The sequence below is a fragment of the Perkinsus marinus genome (assembly GCF_000006405.1).
Source record: "Perkinsus marinus ATCC 50983 genomic scaffold scf_1104296939758, whole genome shotgun sequence".
Lineage (NCBI taxonomy): Eukaryota > Perkinsozoa > Perkinsida > Perkinsidae > Perkinsus > Perkinsus marinus.
Window position 1 is genome coordinate 439,196 of NW_003213081.1, and position 12,586 is coordinate 451,781.

The window sequence follows — 12,586 nt, forward strand, 5'->3', positions numbered from 1 at the left end:
TGGAGAGTCTTCTTCCGAGAGTAATAGTGATGGAAGTGTCGGTGTCTGAGTTGAACGGCAAGAGGTGGATTCCGGTTAAGAATTATGATACTGATGCAATTGGTAAGGGCAATACCACACTGCTCTCAACTCATTTAAGAACACTACATATGGCCCTATGATGATGCCATTTTAATAGGGCTGTCTTGATAGCTACTATGGAGTTATGTGGAGTGGTGGCGTTATACTCCATGTGAAACACGCGATATTCGCGGTGATGTGCAGTAGTCGTGAAATGTGTTTTTCACCAGTGTTTTTCATATCACTAGGGTGGTGAAACTCCATTGAAATTTATCATATAAATGTGTAAACTTTCACACCAAAGTCGTGTGTAGCTGCCTGAGCTCAGTTGAGGAGAGCAAACATATACTCCAACAGATTCTGGTTTACTACAAGTGCCGAGACGTAGTTACGTCGTATTGGACGAAACCCGTTTGGACAGCGGTCGCGCGAATGTGGCGAATTTGAGGGCCTTGCAGTCGTTGGTGAGTTTGGGGGGTAGGAGGAGGAGGATGGGTTCATGTTGTTAGATTAGGTTCGCGATCAGAAGGTTTGTGTGCAATTCGGCCCGACACAGATCGAGTTGCCGATAGAGACTAACGTGTTGACATTATCTGTGTCGCGATCGGTGAGTGAATTTACGATGGAGGAATTATTAATATTTTTAGACTACGTGGATATAATCGTGCGTCAAAAATTCACATTTTCGAACTTTTTTCCCCACGAATTGGATGAGAGTGTGGAAGTTCCACGATTTACTTTCATAACAAACCAAGTGCACTCCAACCTCCCCCTTCGTAGAGCTAGATATTCCCTTGAGCGAAGCGAAGCTTATATTTCATGTATACTGCGGTTTCACGACCTGTTTTACGTGAAGTGGCGTCCTAATACTCGGTGATATTATTCAATTGGCACATTTATTCACCACGACTGGTGAATAAATGGCCAGTCGTAAAATATATTTTTCACTAGTGTTTTTCATATCACTAGGGTGAAATTATTTCATCGATTTCTTCGTTAAAATTATCAGAAGAATCTTTTGATGTGATTAAATCAGTTCGGTTATGTTGCGGAAAAATATTTTGTAATTATTTTCAAAATGATTACGTTTTTGAAATATGTACGGAAAACAACTGTTGAACTTCACGGGAGTGTCTCTGGTGAGAATTTCTAAATCTGATTTTCATTGTAAAGGAAATTTATATTACCAACATACGGGCTTCTTATGAGGAAAAACGAGTGAAACTCTTATATTTATAAGGGACGAGAAAACTCAGTGGTTCGCACGGGGTGATTATTTCGCTCGCCGTGATATATCAGTAACGGTTCCGAACATGACCGTTTCGACTCAACATGATAATAACTATATCCTGTTGAAGCTTCAGCTCAAAACTCTTATTCGTTAACGAAAAACACAGGTTTTTTGAATTTGCCTGAGAAAGAAATACGCTCCTTATTTCACAGATTCTTGGAAAGGAGGGAGCATCAGGACCTTGTGCTGTGCATTTGCCACTGGAGAAAAACCGGGAGGAGGAGTATCACGACGCGAATAGGAAAATTAAAAGTAAGGCATTGATTATGTTAACTGTTGAGAATTTTGTGGCGCGTGCCAAATTTTCGCGGGTTTTACTTTTAAAGATACGAAGCGTGCCCGTGAGGAAAGATACGGATTAGGTTGATTTTTGGTTCAGATGGACTGGGAGCTCTCAGGGCGTATATGGCTATAATATCAGCATCATCAGATCAAATTGATATCTCAGCTGAAATGGGTGATGATGTTATTGCGGAGTCTTGGAGAGACGGTATGTGAAGGCGAAATATGCAAAAATGGTCAACGACAGTGCGTGCCAATTTGATATGCAAATGGTTTTTTTTCGGAGATTAATGAGAATCGATGGGAAATTGTATCGCATATATTATGGAGTGATATGAAAAACACTAGTGTAAAACATATTTTACGACTACTTGTGAATATTGTGTTTTTCACCCAGTTTTACGACGCCACTTCACGTAAAACGGGTGGTCGTGAAACTCCAATGTAACAATGACTATGTGTGTTGTGATGAAAGTACCCGTTTGGGACTGTGATGATAGCCACAACTTGTTTACTATAACGGAGTTCCACCCGTTTTACGTGAAGTGGCGTCGTAATACTGGGTGAAAAATGCGATATTCGCGGTGATATACAGCAGTCGTGAAATTTATTTTTCACTAGTGTTTTTCATATCACTAGGGTGGTGAAACTCCAATATATCCACCAGTACACGCGTTTGCGTAACAAATTGCAATTAGTCACTTCATCATGTAGCAGTTCTCTCCTTCCCCCGTAGAAGCATTGTTGTTTTCAGCGAGAGGCGAGGAAGACCCAACACTGTCCCAATCGGATCTGTTCGTATGGATAACGCTGTTGAGACCGTTGATAATGAGTTTCGGTGGAAGGAGATTTGATGAAAAAATTTGGAAAAAATTGTTGAATTTGGAAAGGCAGAGGAGAGCGAGAGTTAGAGCAGAGCATTAATATGAATAGTGCATGTTTGAAAACAGTTTCTTTAGTTGTTATTATGTGTTGTGTGAAGTGATGGAGAGATGGGATGAGAAATAATAAGGCGACTTTATATAGTGGAGTTTCACTTTGGTGTAGTGAAAAAAACATATTGCGACTACTGCATATCACCGCGAATGTCGCGTTTTTTTCACAGAGTATTACGACGCCACTTTACGGGTGCCAATTTGATACACAAATGTGAAGAGTGTGTGTTGTTATTTTTCGAGAAAAATGACAGTGAAAAATTCGACAGCTTCGAACGGTTACTATCACATCACATGTTCATGTTTACGTTCGAGGGGAAATGGTTTTTTGGAGTTTCACGACTACCCGTTTTACGTGAAGTGGCGTCGTAAAACTCGTCGTGAAAAACGCGATGTTATTCGCGGTGATATGCAGTAGTCGTGAAATATGTTTTTCATATCACTAGGGTGGTGAAACTCCACTGTTGTGAATCGTGAGTTTCCGAAACTGGTCTCCTTTCCTTGGCTGCTTGCAGTTAGCTTTGCAGAGGAAGAGTGTGTGTAAATGGATGAGCCTCAGAGGGACATCCCTTCTGTGAAATTGAGTGTTGAAGCACTAGCTAGATTTCCGATCGGTTTTGCAGACCCGGCGCTGAGATGGCAACTAGCAAGTCTAACGTGGCCTGTCATTGTAAGTGTTGGAATATAAAAATGGTTATCTCAGCTAGGGTGGTGAAATGGCGGAAATTCACATACGGCGGAAGATTTTTTCGCAATTTCCTCAGAAATTTCATGTTGTCACCAACAGTGCGTGCCAATTTGATATGCAAATGTTGAAAATATGCGCTATTTTCCGAGATTAATGATAGTGAACAAGTTGTCGCTATCACAGTCTCGAAAGGTTACTTTTATCACATCACATGTTCATATTTATACGATATAGTTTTAGATCGATTCTTATTAATTTTGAGAAACAGCCCGCAATTGCATATCAAATTGGCACGCACTGTAGTTGAGCATGTGCATTTGTTAATCTTTAGTGTTGATCAGTGTGGGATAACATGTATAGTGACTCAATGAAATTTTGATCAAATTTTGAGAAAACGTTATTACTTTCTGTACACTTCTACCCGAATTTTTGTATGAAAACTCCTGAGCTCAGCTGAGGAAAACGGATATATATTCTTCCAACACTGGGTTGGATGCTCCCCTTTCCTAGGTGGCAGAAATCGTTTGGTTGTTCGATAGAGGAACTAGGGAGGCGACTGAAGCCGCTCGAAGCCTCGCGGAAGGCCTCGTCGGTACCGTTGATAGCACACTACGCAATGAAGCTGTTGAGCTTGGACGAGTAAGTAGTGTGTGCGTGCGTGCATACCACACTTTTGTTAAATCGTCGTCAGGTTGGAAGTATAGCAGATATCAAGGACCATATCGGGGATGGCAAATTGTGGCATCGATTTTATGAGGACCCGGCGTATAAATGCCCGGTGAGTAACTCAATTTTCGAATTTCAGAAACGCTAAGCAGAATGTGAAAACAGCTATAAAATTAACCCGTAAATTGATTTAATCAATTCGTTTGTTTAAATTTTTTCGTATTAATTTTGGAAAATTCGAAAATTATGTGGAAATTTGTCAGAAAATTGGAAATTCATTAGCTGTGTGGGAAATTCAAAATGCTTTTTCCGGGAATATTATAGTTTCCTTGCATCATTGCAATACACGCTCTCCAGGAAAATTCAAAACTCATGTGGGAATTCATCAGTGTAAAAAAATAATCTTATGTAGGAAATTCAAAATGAATTCTCTCTGGGAATATTATAGATCCTTTTCCTTTGGGTTCTGATTTATTTGCAATCGATTTTTGTTAAGACATATTGGTCGCATGGTATATGTGTTTGCTCTCATCCGCAAGGTCGTAGGTTCGAGCCTCGCAGAGAGCATTTGATTTGTTCCAAGCCTTCGTGGCGTCATCAAGTCAAATATCATCAACCACACAGATTGGATTTCCGGTAGGTTAACAATTTCCAAGGAAATACAAAACCGCAAATATTGAGATTTTCTAATACTCAGGCGCGAGTGAAACTAATCGATGCGACCGGGATGATTCCGCACAGTCTTGCAAGTGAGCGTCGGGAATATCTTTAAAATCTTCCGCGTGCGCATTTTGGTAGGTTCGCCGAATTCTGTGGAACAGGCGGAGATGTTCGCGTGGCAAAATGAAATGACAAAGTCTGACGCGGAGTTGGCGTATCAAGTACCGGCGAGCAACTGTAGAAGATATTCTTCGCTGTGCGGTGCCATTGGGAAAGATTATTCTCTTGCAGTTGTGTATACTGTGGACGCGTATTCGCCACCTGAGGCTTATGGGAGTTTGTCGGAGATGACGGGGAGTACGCACGTTGGGGATAAGAGGAGTAGAGAAAGTTCGGAAGATCGAAATGTGACCAGTTGGTCGTCGAAAAACGTAAGTGCTTTGTGGTTTTTGTGAAGTATTGTTGGATGTGATTGCTATTTTTTGAGTGTGATATACAGTGTGTGTGAAATTGATATATGCAAATATGTAATTTTTTTCTTGGAGTTTTATGAAAATTTCGATCTGAAAATTGACACTTATTTTTTGCTACTCTCGTTATTCTTGCAGAAGTATTGGAAATTCACACGTGTCGGGATATATATAATATAATAATAACATTGGAGTTTCACCACCCTAGTGATATGGAAAACATATTTCACGACTACTGCATATCACCGCGAATATCGCGTTTTTCACCGCAGTATTACGACGCCACTTCGCGTAAAACGGGTAGTCGTGAAACTCCATAGTTTAATCGTACCAAAATATACCCAAATCGATAGACCAACAACCTCTCTTTCCATTGTCGTTTCCAACGCTACTTGTACTATGCAAGTAGACGCCCTTGAGGGTATAGAGTGTCTTTACTCGGAAGGCCTTTGATTTTCTCAACTGTGGTCCTGTATAAGTGATAAGCGATATCTAATATCGCGGATATAGGCGTAAATGAATAGTATTTCGTTCCTGTGGTAGATATTGAGATGTTCATCTCTTCCGTTGCTGTCGGACACTCTTCCCCACAGAGTTGCGACCAGCGCTAAGTTCGCGGCATTGAAGCAAACTAGAGTTCCGGTCAGCGATAGGAAGCCTCCTCAGGTGAGTATCTTAGGTTGCTGTTGGTAAGATACGGATTAGGTCCCCCTGATGTGTGAAACGTGAAATTGTTGTTGGTTTTAATATACTCCTATAGTAAATTTTGGTAAAATTTCTGAGCTCAGCTGAGGAAAGCAAAGAAAAATTTCAACACTGTTCTCAGTGCAGTTGGTTTGCGAGTCGATTTGAATATATCTATGGAGGAGTTTACAATGTCGACTGTTGGAGGAATATATGTTTGACTTTTTTTATGAATTTTTATGGAAATTGATATTTTACGTACATATTACATTTATACATGAATTTAGGTAAAAGTGTATAAAAATTTTATGAAAAAATTTTGGGAAAATTTCTTGTTGGGTTTTATAATAAAAACCGACAAGAAATTCCCCCAGAAATTTTTCATTATCACCAACACATGTAGTTGAGCATGTGTGTATTGGAGTTTCACCCGTTTTTCGCGAAGTGAAATGTTTTTTTCTTATCGTGGGTGAAACTCCATTCTTCCCTCCTCACACAGGTCTGCACGTTATCTGTCTCTACTTCGTCCACTTCCCCTTCCCTATCTACTGGTATCACCGCGATGACATGTTCAAGTGATGCCAGTGTTATCGGCGCGGCATGCGAGGCGGGGAATAAAGTGCTCCTGTGGAATTTGGGTAAGGGATGGTTGGATTTCTCATACGTCGTCGAGGAGGCGGGAAAAGATATTTGGTAAATTTTCGGACTTTTTTTGGTGCTTTTGATAGAATCACAGATATGAAAAAATTATTTTTTGGTGATTTTTGTCCGATTCACTTTTCTTAAAACTAAGCTCTCCTGGAGAAGGGTGGATTAGTCTGGAATGAAGCGCGCAGGTTCGAATCCCACGGGAGTCATTTCTAATGCAATTATTATTTTGGTAAAATATGCATACGGCAAACTACATGACAGAAAAAATTGCGAGGAAATTTTGGGAAGTTTTTGTTGGTTTTCGTTACACTTCTACCTTGAGTAGATTTCCATAATGTAGCTCTGGAAATTCCCGAGCTGAGCTGAGGAAACTCAACACATATATTCTCCCAACACTAGAGTTTCACCCTAGTGATATGAAAAACATATTACCGCGAATATCGCGTTTTTCGCAGAGTATTACGGGTGAAACTTTATTGTATAATCGTTTCCTGCTATTACTGTCAGATGCTAAATCTGATCTACCTTCTGCACCGGGTGAGCCTCCTACATCGGAAGTCGCGGCACACACGCTGGTATCGCAGGATCTACGTTTCGTTTCGAGTGTTTATAAACATCTGTAAGCGTGGGTGAAAATATGGGGGAGGTCGACTATGTGTTGGTGACGATGAGAAAATGCTGGGAAATTCTGGTTGGGTTTTATACACTTTTGCGTGTAGGAATTTTGGTAGTGTTGTGAGAAAAGTGAACAGGACGAAAAAAGGAAAATTTCAGAACAAAATAACAAGCAAACAAAAATTAACAGAAAATTGTCTCAGGATTTTTTCGGGTAGTTTTTTCTTCTTCTTCTTTCTAAATTGTTTTTTGATGTTTTTATACAAGGAAACCGTTTCACTTTAGTGTGTGGTAACTCATCTGCCAACACGCTAAATTTTCCTAAGGATTTGCCAAGGAAAAAATACGCCACTTAGATACTACGACAATTCCGATCCGGCCTCCCTAGATGGGCATACCAGCAAGATAGTGAGCGTATAGATGAATTTCGGCATCGTGAGAAGTCTCTACTTTAGAGTGTTCCTGTCGGCGGCGGTGTTAGCGCGATCGATTTGGCCCCGGACTGTCCCTTGTTGGCAGTCGGCACGCGAAAGGGTCAGCTTTCCCTATGGAGTGAGTCTTGAGCGTGGGAATGTGGGGGAATATGCACATATGGAGAATGTGTGTTGCTATTTCCCCGGGATTAATGATAGTGAACAAGTCGTCGCTATAACAGTACCGAATCACATGCTCATAGCAATGTTTGCATTTATTATACTGTGTAGTTTCAGATCGATTCTTACTAATTTACCACACTTTAAATCGGCGCACTGTACGTGTGTCGATAAGAATATGAAAATTTTCAGCAAGTTTTGAGAAATTTTCATTGGTTTTCGTACACTTCTACACGAATTCGCCTGTGAATTTCTATAAATGGTGATGGAACTCCTGAGAAAAGCGAATATATATCTCGGAAAAAATACATATAATCGCGGCGGATATTCTATTAAGGGATGTTCCCGTTGCTGTCTGTCGTGCTTTATTCGTTATCACTAGGGAGTGCTCAGGTATCGAGAAGCTGTGTAAAATAGTTGCCTACAGCGGTTACGGTTCGACAAACCCTTTGTGGGCATTGAAGTGGAGTCCCCTATCGTAGGGTGTGGCAGAGTTGGTTTACTTCTATCAGTGTTCGTATAGATACTATATGTGTACGACGGCACCATCGGCTAACTTGTCGGGAGTGGACTGTCGTTTATGGCGAACAGATGTACCTGTTTGCCTTAGAGTCTTGGTAGAGGATACGCATGGCAAGAGGCTCTCTTGTGGGTAGGTCGGGGAGTAGTTTCGTCTACAGTAAGTGATGTTTGATCACAACACATGTTCATAGCCATGGAGTTTCACTCGGTGAAAAACGCGATATTATTCGCGGTGAAATGCAGTAGTCGTGAAATATGTTTTTCACTAGTGTTTTTCATATCACAGTATATGTGATTTGATTTCAAACTGCATATCATTAGTCTCGGAGAATAACGCGAATTCTCCACATTTGCATATCAATAACATCTACCGTGCTAGTATGATGCGCAGATTCAACCAAATGTGTTGGCATCCAAGTGGACAGATGGTGGCAGTCGCGCAAGGCGAAGTCATACAGCTATGGGATGTTGCCACTCCGAGATGTGAGTATTCGAATATCTGTTATGATTCCTGTTGTTGTTTTTATCGTAGCAGTCAAACTGCGAATCTCGAAGTTGAGAAATACTACTATAGTGTGTTATGTTCTTCTTCTTCTTCTTCTCAATCGTGGACGCGGCACAGCCATTCTCTGGTCATTTGCCGCCAACATGATTCCTTTTGTAGCCGCCCTTCTGCGGCTCGTTAGTCTCCGCTCCGTTGAGTTCCATTTCGTCCCGTATTTCTCCCATACGGTCATTCGTATGTGTGTTATGTTCATACTGCGATATTCGATCTCCCAGTATGAATATGAATATTTCTTAGCTATAGGGAAGAGAGGTCCATGTTGACGACCCAGCATCTGTGCAGGTGCTCGTAAGCTCTTCCTACCCCCTGGTGCGGGCCTAGTGCTGTCCATGGAGTTCTCACATGGTGGAGAGCAGTTAGCTGCAGGAACTTCGGCAGGTGAGTGGTCATTGTGGTTGTCAATGAGTTTCTGTTGGCTCAGGACGCCTGCTATGTTGGGATCTACGGAAGACCGGGCAGCGACTTTGCAACCATCCGACTGGATCGCCAGTGTAAGCAACTGTCGTGTAGAAAAATTCTAGCTTTGGAAAATTTATCCTATTTGGCAAATAGTATTTGCCGCCACGAAATCAACTATGTGTCGTGATATAAAGAGAGCTTCATTTTTGTGACTATATTCGATGTGATATTTTGTCAGGACGTGTTTGACTTGGTCTTGGCCGGTCGCTGGGATGTCGCATGGTCTCGACGGTATGCCGGTACCGCCTCAGTACGGCTATGAACAACTCGTTTCAGCCGATGACACCGGGAAGTGAGTTGACGACCGGAATTATTTACTCAACGATTATGCTTTAGGTTGTCTCTATGGGATCGAGTTCATCTGGACAAGCCTTGCACGCTGACGTTGTCGCCACCGTCACCATTGGAGCTTGGATATGACGTGTCGGCGTCGGCAGCTCGCAAAGGGGTTAATTTCAGTCCTCATATATTGCGGTTTACTCCTAGTAACTTCCTTACGATGGTCGGAGTATCAACTTTTCAATAACGTCAGTTACTCGGTGTTGAGTTATCAGTGGTGGTGAACTCGTATGCTGAACAGTAGTACTGTCACAAAGCATGGCATGAAGTCTACACTGTTAGACTACACTTCCTGTACCAACAGGTGTGGACTACGCGTATATGGTACGCTTTTTTCATCCAAACACATTATACAAGCACATGCATGATAAACAGATCAATTGTTCACAACACTTCTCATCATATTCTTCAACCCCACATGATAGAGGTATAAGTATCATTGTGATAATATCATGTATCGTAATAATGCTACTAATACAGCAATTATGTATGTAGCACGCAGGACAGTACTGCACAGAAAATAGGGACAGCGCGCGGTAGCGGAGCGAAGCACGTCCCAGCGAGAGAGTTGCGCGCGCCCAAGTGATCGATTATGTGCGCAACTTGAAATCGCACAGCGCGATCATCCAAGGACCTTGGACCAAGGTTGACGTAGCATAGCATGCGATGAAATCAGCCGCTATATAGAGGCCATCCTCGAGCGCTCTCGAGGCGGCTCTGATGAGGTTACACCGACTCATGCATTCTGCCAAGGCAAATACGTGGCGTGGAAATATTAAGAAATGTTGGTGAAGTGATGGTCACCTATTGTCGGAGGATTTAAAGCTCGATGGTGATGTTGGTGAGTAAAAATGGAAGTATCTGTTTTGGAATATTTTGACGGAAGATTCAGAGGACCGAATTTATGGTTAAGTACTACTTAATAAGTAGTGGTAGTAGTCAGCCGGGCATGGGCCTGTTGTAATGTGGGGAAAATATGTCCACGCGCCAACTACGTGTAAAGTATGGATTTTCTGCGGAAATTTTGGGAATTTTTTGTTGGTTTCTGTACACTTCTACTACCCGAATTCTCATGAAAACTTGTATAATTAGCTTTGGAAACTCCTGAGCCTCAGCTGAGGAAAGCATACGTATATTCCTTCAACACTCCCTTGTATCGCTTCACTTATGCATGCTCCTTCTGAGTTGTTAATACCGCTAGGGATAGGCTTTAATTACAGCAATTATTGCCACACTCTAACATGTTTGTCAATTCTACATCTCTTCGGCTCATCTGTGGCCTCCTCGTCCTCTTCCATCACACGGTAAGTGGCTAGCAGCCTAGTAGTGTCGATATTAAGTCGTTACAGCGAGTAAATTGATTTTCAATATTCCGATCGTTCAGCGGTGACGACTACAAAGTTGGTCATCGTGTTTACAACTCAGCAAGTGTTTGCTTTCCTGTTAGATTGAGGTGGTTCGGGCGAGCTCATTCGTAGAGCAGACACCATGCGATGATACTTCTATGAATCCATGTAGCGAGGCTAGAGGGCTCAATCGAAATGTGCTTCCTACGGACATGGACAGCAGCCAAGGAGAGGTGAGAGGTGTCGTCACCGCGAGTCGAACTCGGGACCTATGTTGGTTCAGCCGGGAGCTCTACGCGGCAGCGATTTGGTGGAGGTGGATGAGCCGTTTTTGTGGAGACATGGTATAGAGTCATCGCTTATAAGCACTGACAGTCTGATGAACGCCTTTATTGTCGGACCTAGTGAGAATCTAACAAGCAAGGTGAGCTGTTCCACGACACTTGCATTGCCATACAGTAGTAGATTGAGTTCATAGGGAAGGATATCATATAGAGGATGTCGGAATGCCCAGTACTAATCTCTATAACTCGACTGTGTTACAGATATAGGGCACACTAGACCAAATTGTCAGATAGTTCATCGTGAATGCTGAAAGTCGTTCGTGCATTGCTTAAACTGACAGCCGTCATCGTCTTTGTCAGGCTCAAGGACCACCTCTAGGGGGACACCTCCCAGTGATAGTGAACGGTAGCGATGATGAGGGTCGGAAGTCGGCTCAGCCGTGGCCAATATATGCAGCTATGCTGAGCCTCCTTCTTGTGAGTTCCTTCAATTCTTTTCAACCACTTACAGTGTTGAGATCAGGTACTGGTTGTTGTTTTCGAATATCTCCACTTGAGCTGGTCTGAGACTGACTTCAATGAGAGCATCTCGACTCCTCAAGAGAACACCCAAGGAGGTGAGTCGCCAACTATAATTTCGGTGATGATCGAGTTGTTATTAGGCAATACGAACCCTCTAGAGTTGAATAAGATGTTGTCGCTGATAAAGCCTTACTTTACGGGGAGCACGCGGAAGAAGAGCTCGTGGAGATATGCTTTGGTGAGATGCTGTTAAAAGGGCTGTGCCGAGAATTGAACTCGGGACCTCTCGCACCCTAAGCGAGAATCATACCACTAGACCACACAGCCGATGTGTGTGAGGAATGTTTCTCACGTCGATCAAGGTACTCACTCTCCTCTCTCTATGCAACGTTGGGCTCTCTTATTTGGTTAACGACATCACAGCTCGCTATTGGAACTGCATCCAATCTAAAGACTTTGAGAACTTCCTCCTCAACGTTTGCAACTTCGTAAGCAGACATCTACCAAGGATCCCAACTTCTCCCCGAAGTCGACTGCTCAGATATTCTGCATCGTTGGAGACATCCTCCTGTCGGCGTATGGTATGTATCTTCGCTCGATGTTCCTCTTGGAATGGCGAGCACATCATACGGCGAGGCTACAGAAGATGTGGTTGAAAGATTCAGCGTGAGAGATTCTTCCCGGGCGGAGCGAAGCACATTTTAATCATTATCAGGCACTACAGATTGCAGTTGGTTGGTCTGGAAGGCTCTACGACGAGAGTGACGACTCTGGACAATCCCGACCAGCGGATCGCAAACGATGTGAGCTGAAGAGAATATCACGGAGTAACAAGTTCTCGTACAGGTTAACGTCTTCACCGACGCAAGTTGGTCGCTCGTTTCGGGCATCATGCTCTCTGGAGGAACACTTAGTGAGTAACAGCAACTACCCTATGATATCACTCCTCATTTT

At 42.6% G+C, this 12,586-nt stretch overlaps 3 protein-coding genes and 1 non-coding gene across 4 annotated transcripts; 3 read left to right on the forward strand and 1 right to left on the reverse strand.

Annotated features, from left to right (window-relative positions):
* Nucleotides 1-29: 29 nt before the first annotated feature.
* Nucleotides 30-9,437, forward strand: Pmar_PMAR029328 (hypothetical protein; the record flags this gene model as incomplete). Its single annotated transcript, XM_002782417.1, has 19 exons — nt 30-102; nt 418-524; nt 575-667; nt 3,767-3,895; nt 3,948-4,034; nt 4,469-4,558; nt 4,620-4,671; nt 4,721-4,803; nt 5,596-5,718; nt 6,236-6,374; nt 6,895-7,006; nt 7,359-7,410; nt 7,458-7,554; nt 7,989-8,073; nt 8,119-8,247; nt 8,509-8,600; nt 8,965-9,060; nt 9,104-9,173; nt 9,320-9,437. The coding sequence occupies 19 exons, from the start codon at nt 30-32 to the stop codon at nt 9,435-9,437; spliced, it is 1,827 nt and encodes a 608-aa protein (XP_002782463.1).
* A 1,284-nt stretch (nt 9,438-10,721) lies between these two features.
* Pmar_PMAR029330 (hypothetical protein) lies at nt 10,722-12,302 on the forward strand (the record flags this gene model as incomplete). The annotated part of the gene is made up of 8 exons (XM_002782418.1): nt 10,722-10,784; nt 10,928-11,059; nt 11,110-11,250; nt 11,471-11,587; nt 11,634-11,727; nt 11,773-11,870; nt 11,995-12,120; nt 12,174-12,302. 8 exons carry the CDS (start codon nt 10,722-10,724, stop codon nt 12,300-12,302), a joined length of 900 nt encoding a protein of 299 aa, XP_002782464.1.
* On the reverse strand, nt 11,888-11,959 carry Pmar_PMAR029331. The gene has a single exon. It is a non-coding gene; the product is annotated as a tRNA-Pro (tRNA).
* A 45-nt stretch (nt 12,303-12,347) lies between the features above and the next one.
* Pmar_PMAR029332 (hypothetical protein) lies at nt 12,348-12,545 on the forward strand (the record flags this gene model as incomplete). Its single annotated transcript, XM_002782419.1, has 2 exons — nt 12,348-12,435; nt 12,479-12,545. Coding segments are annotated over 2 exons (155 nt in total), but the record flags the coding sequence as incomplete, so codon positions are not given.
* Between the last annotated feature and the right edge of the window lie 41 nt (nt 12,546-12,586).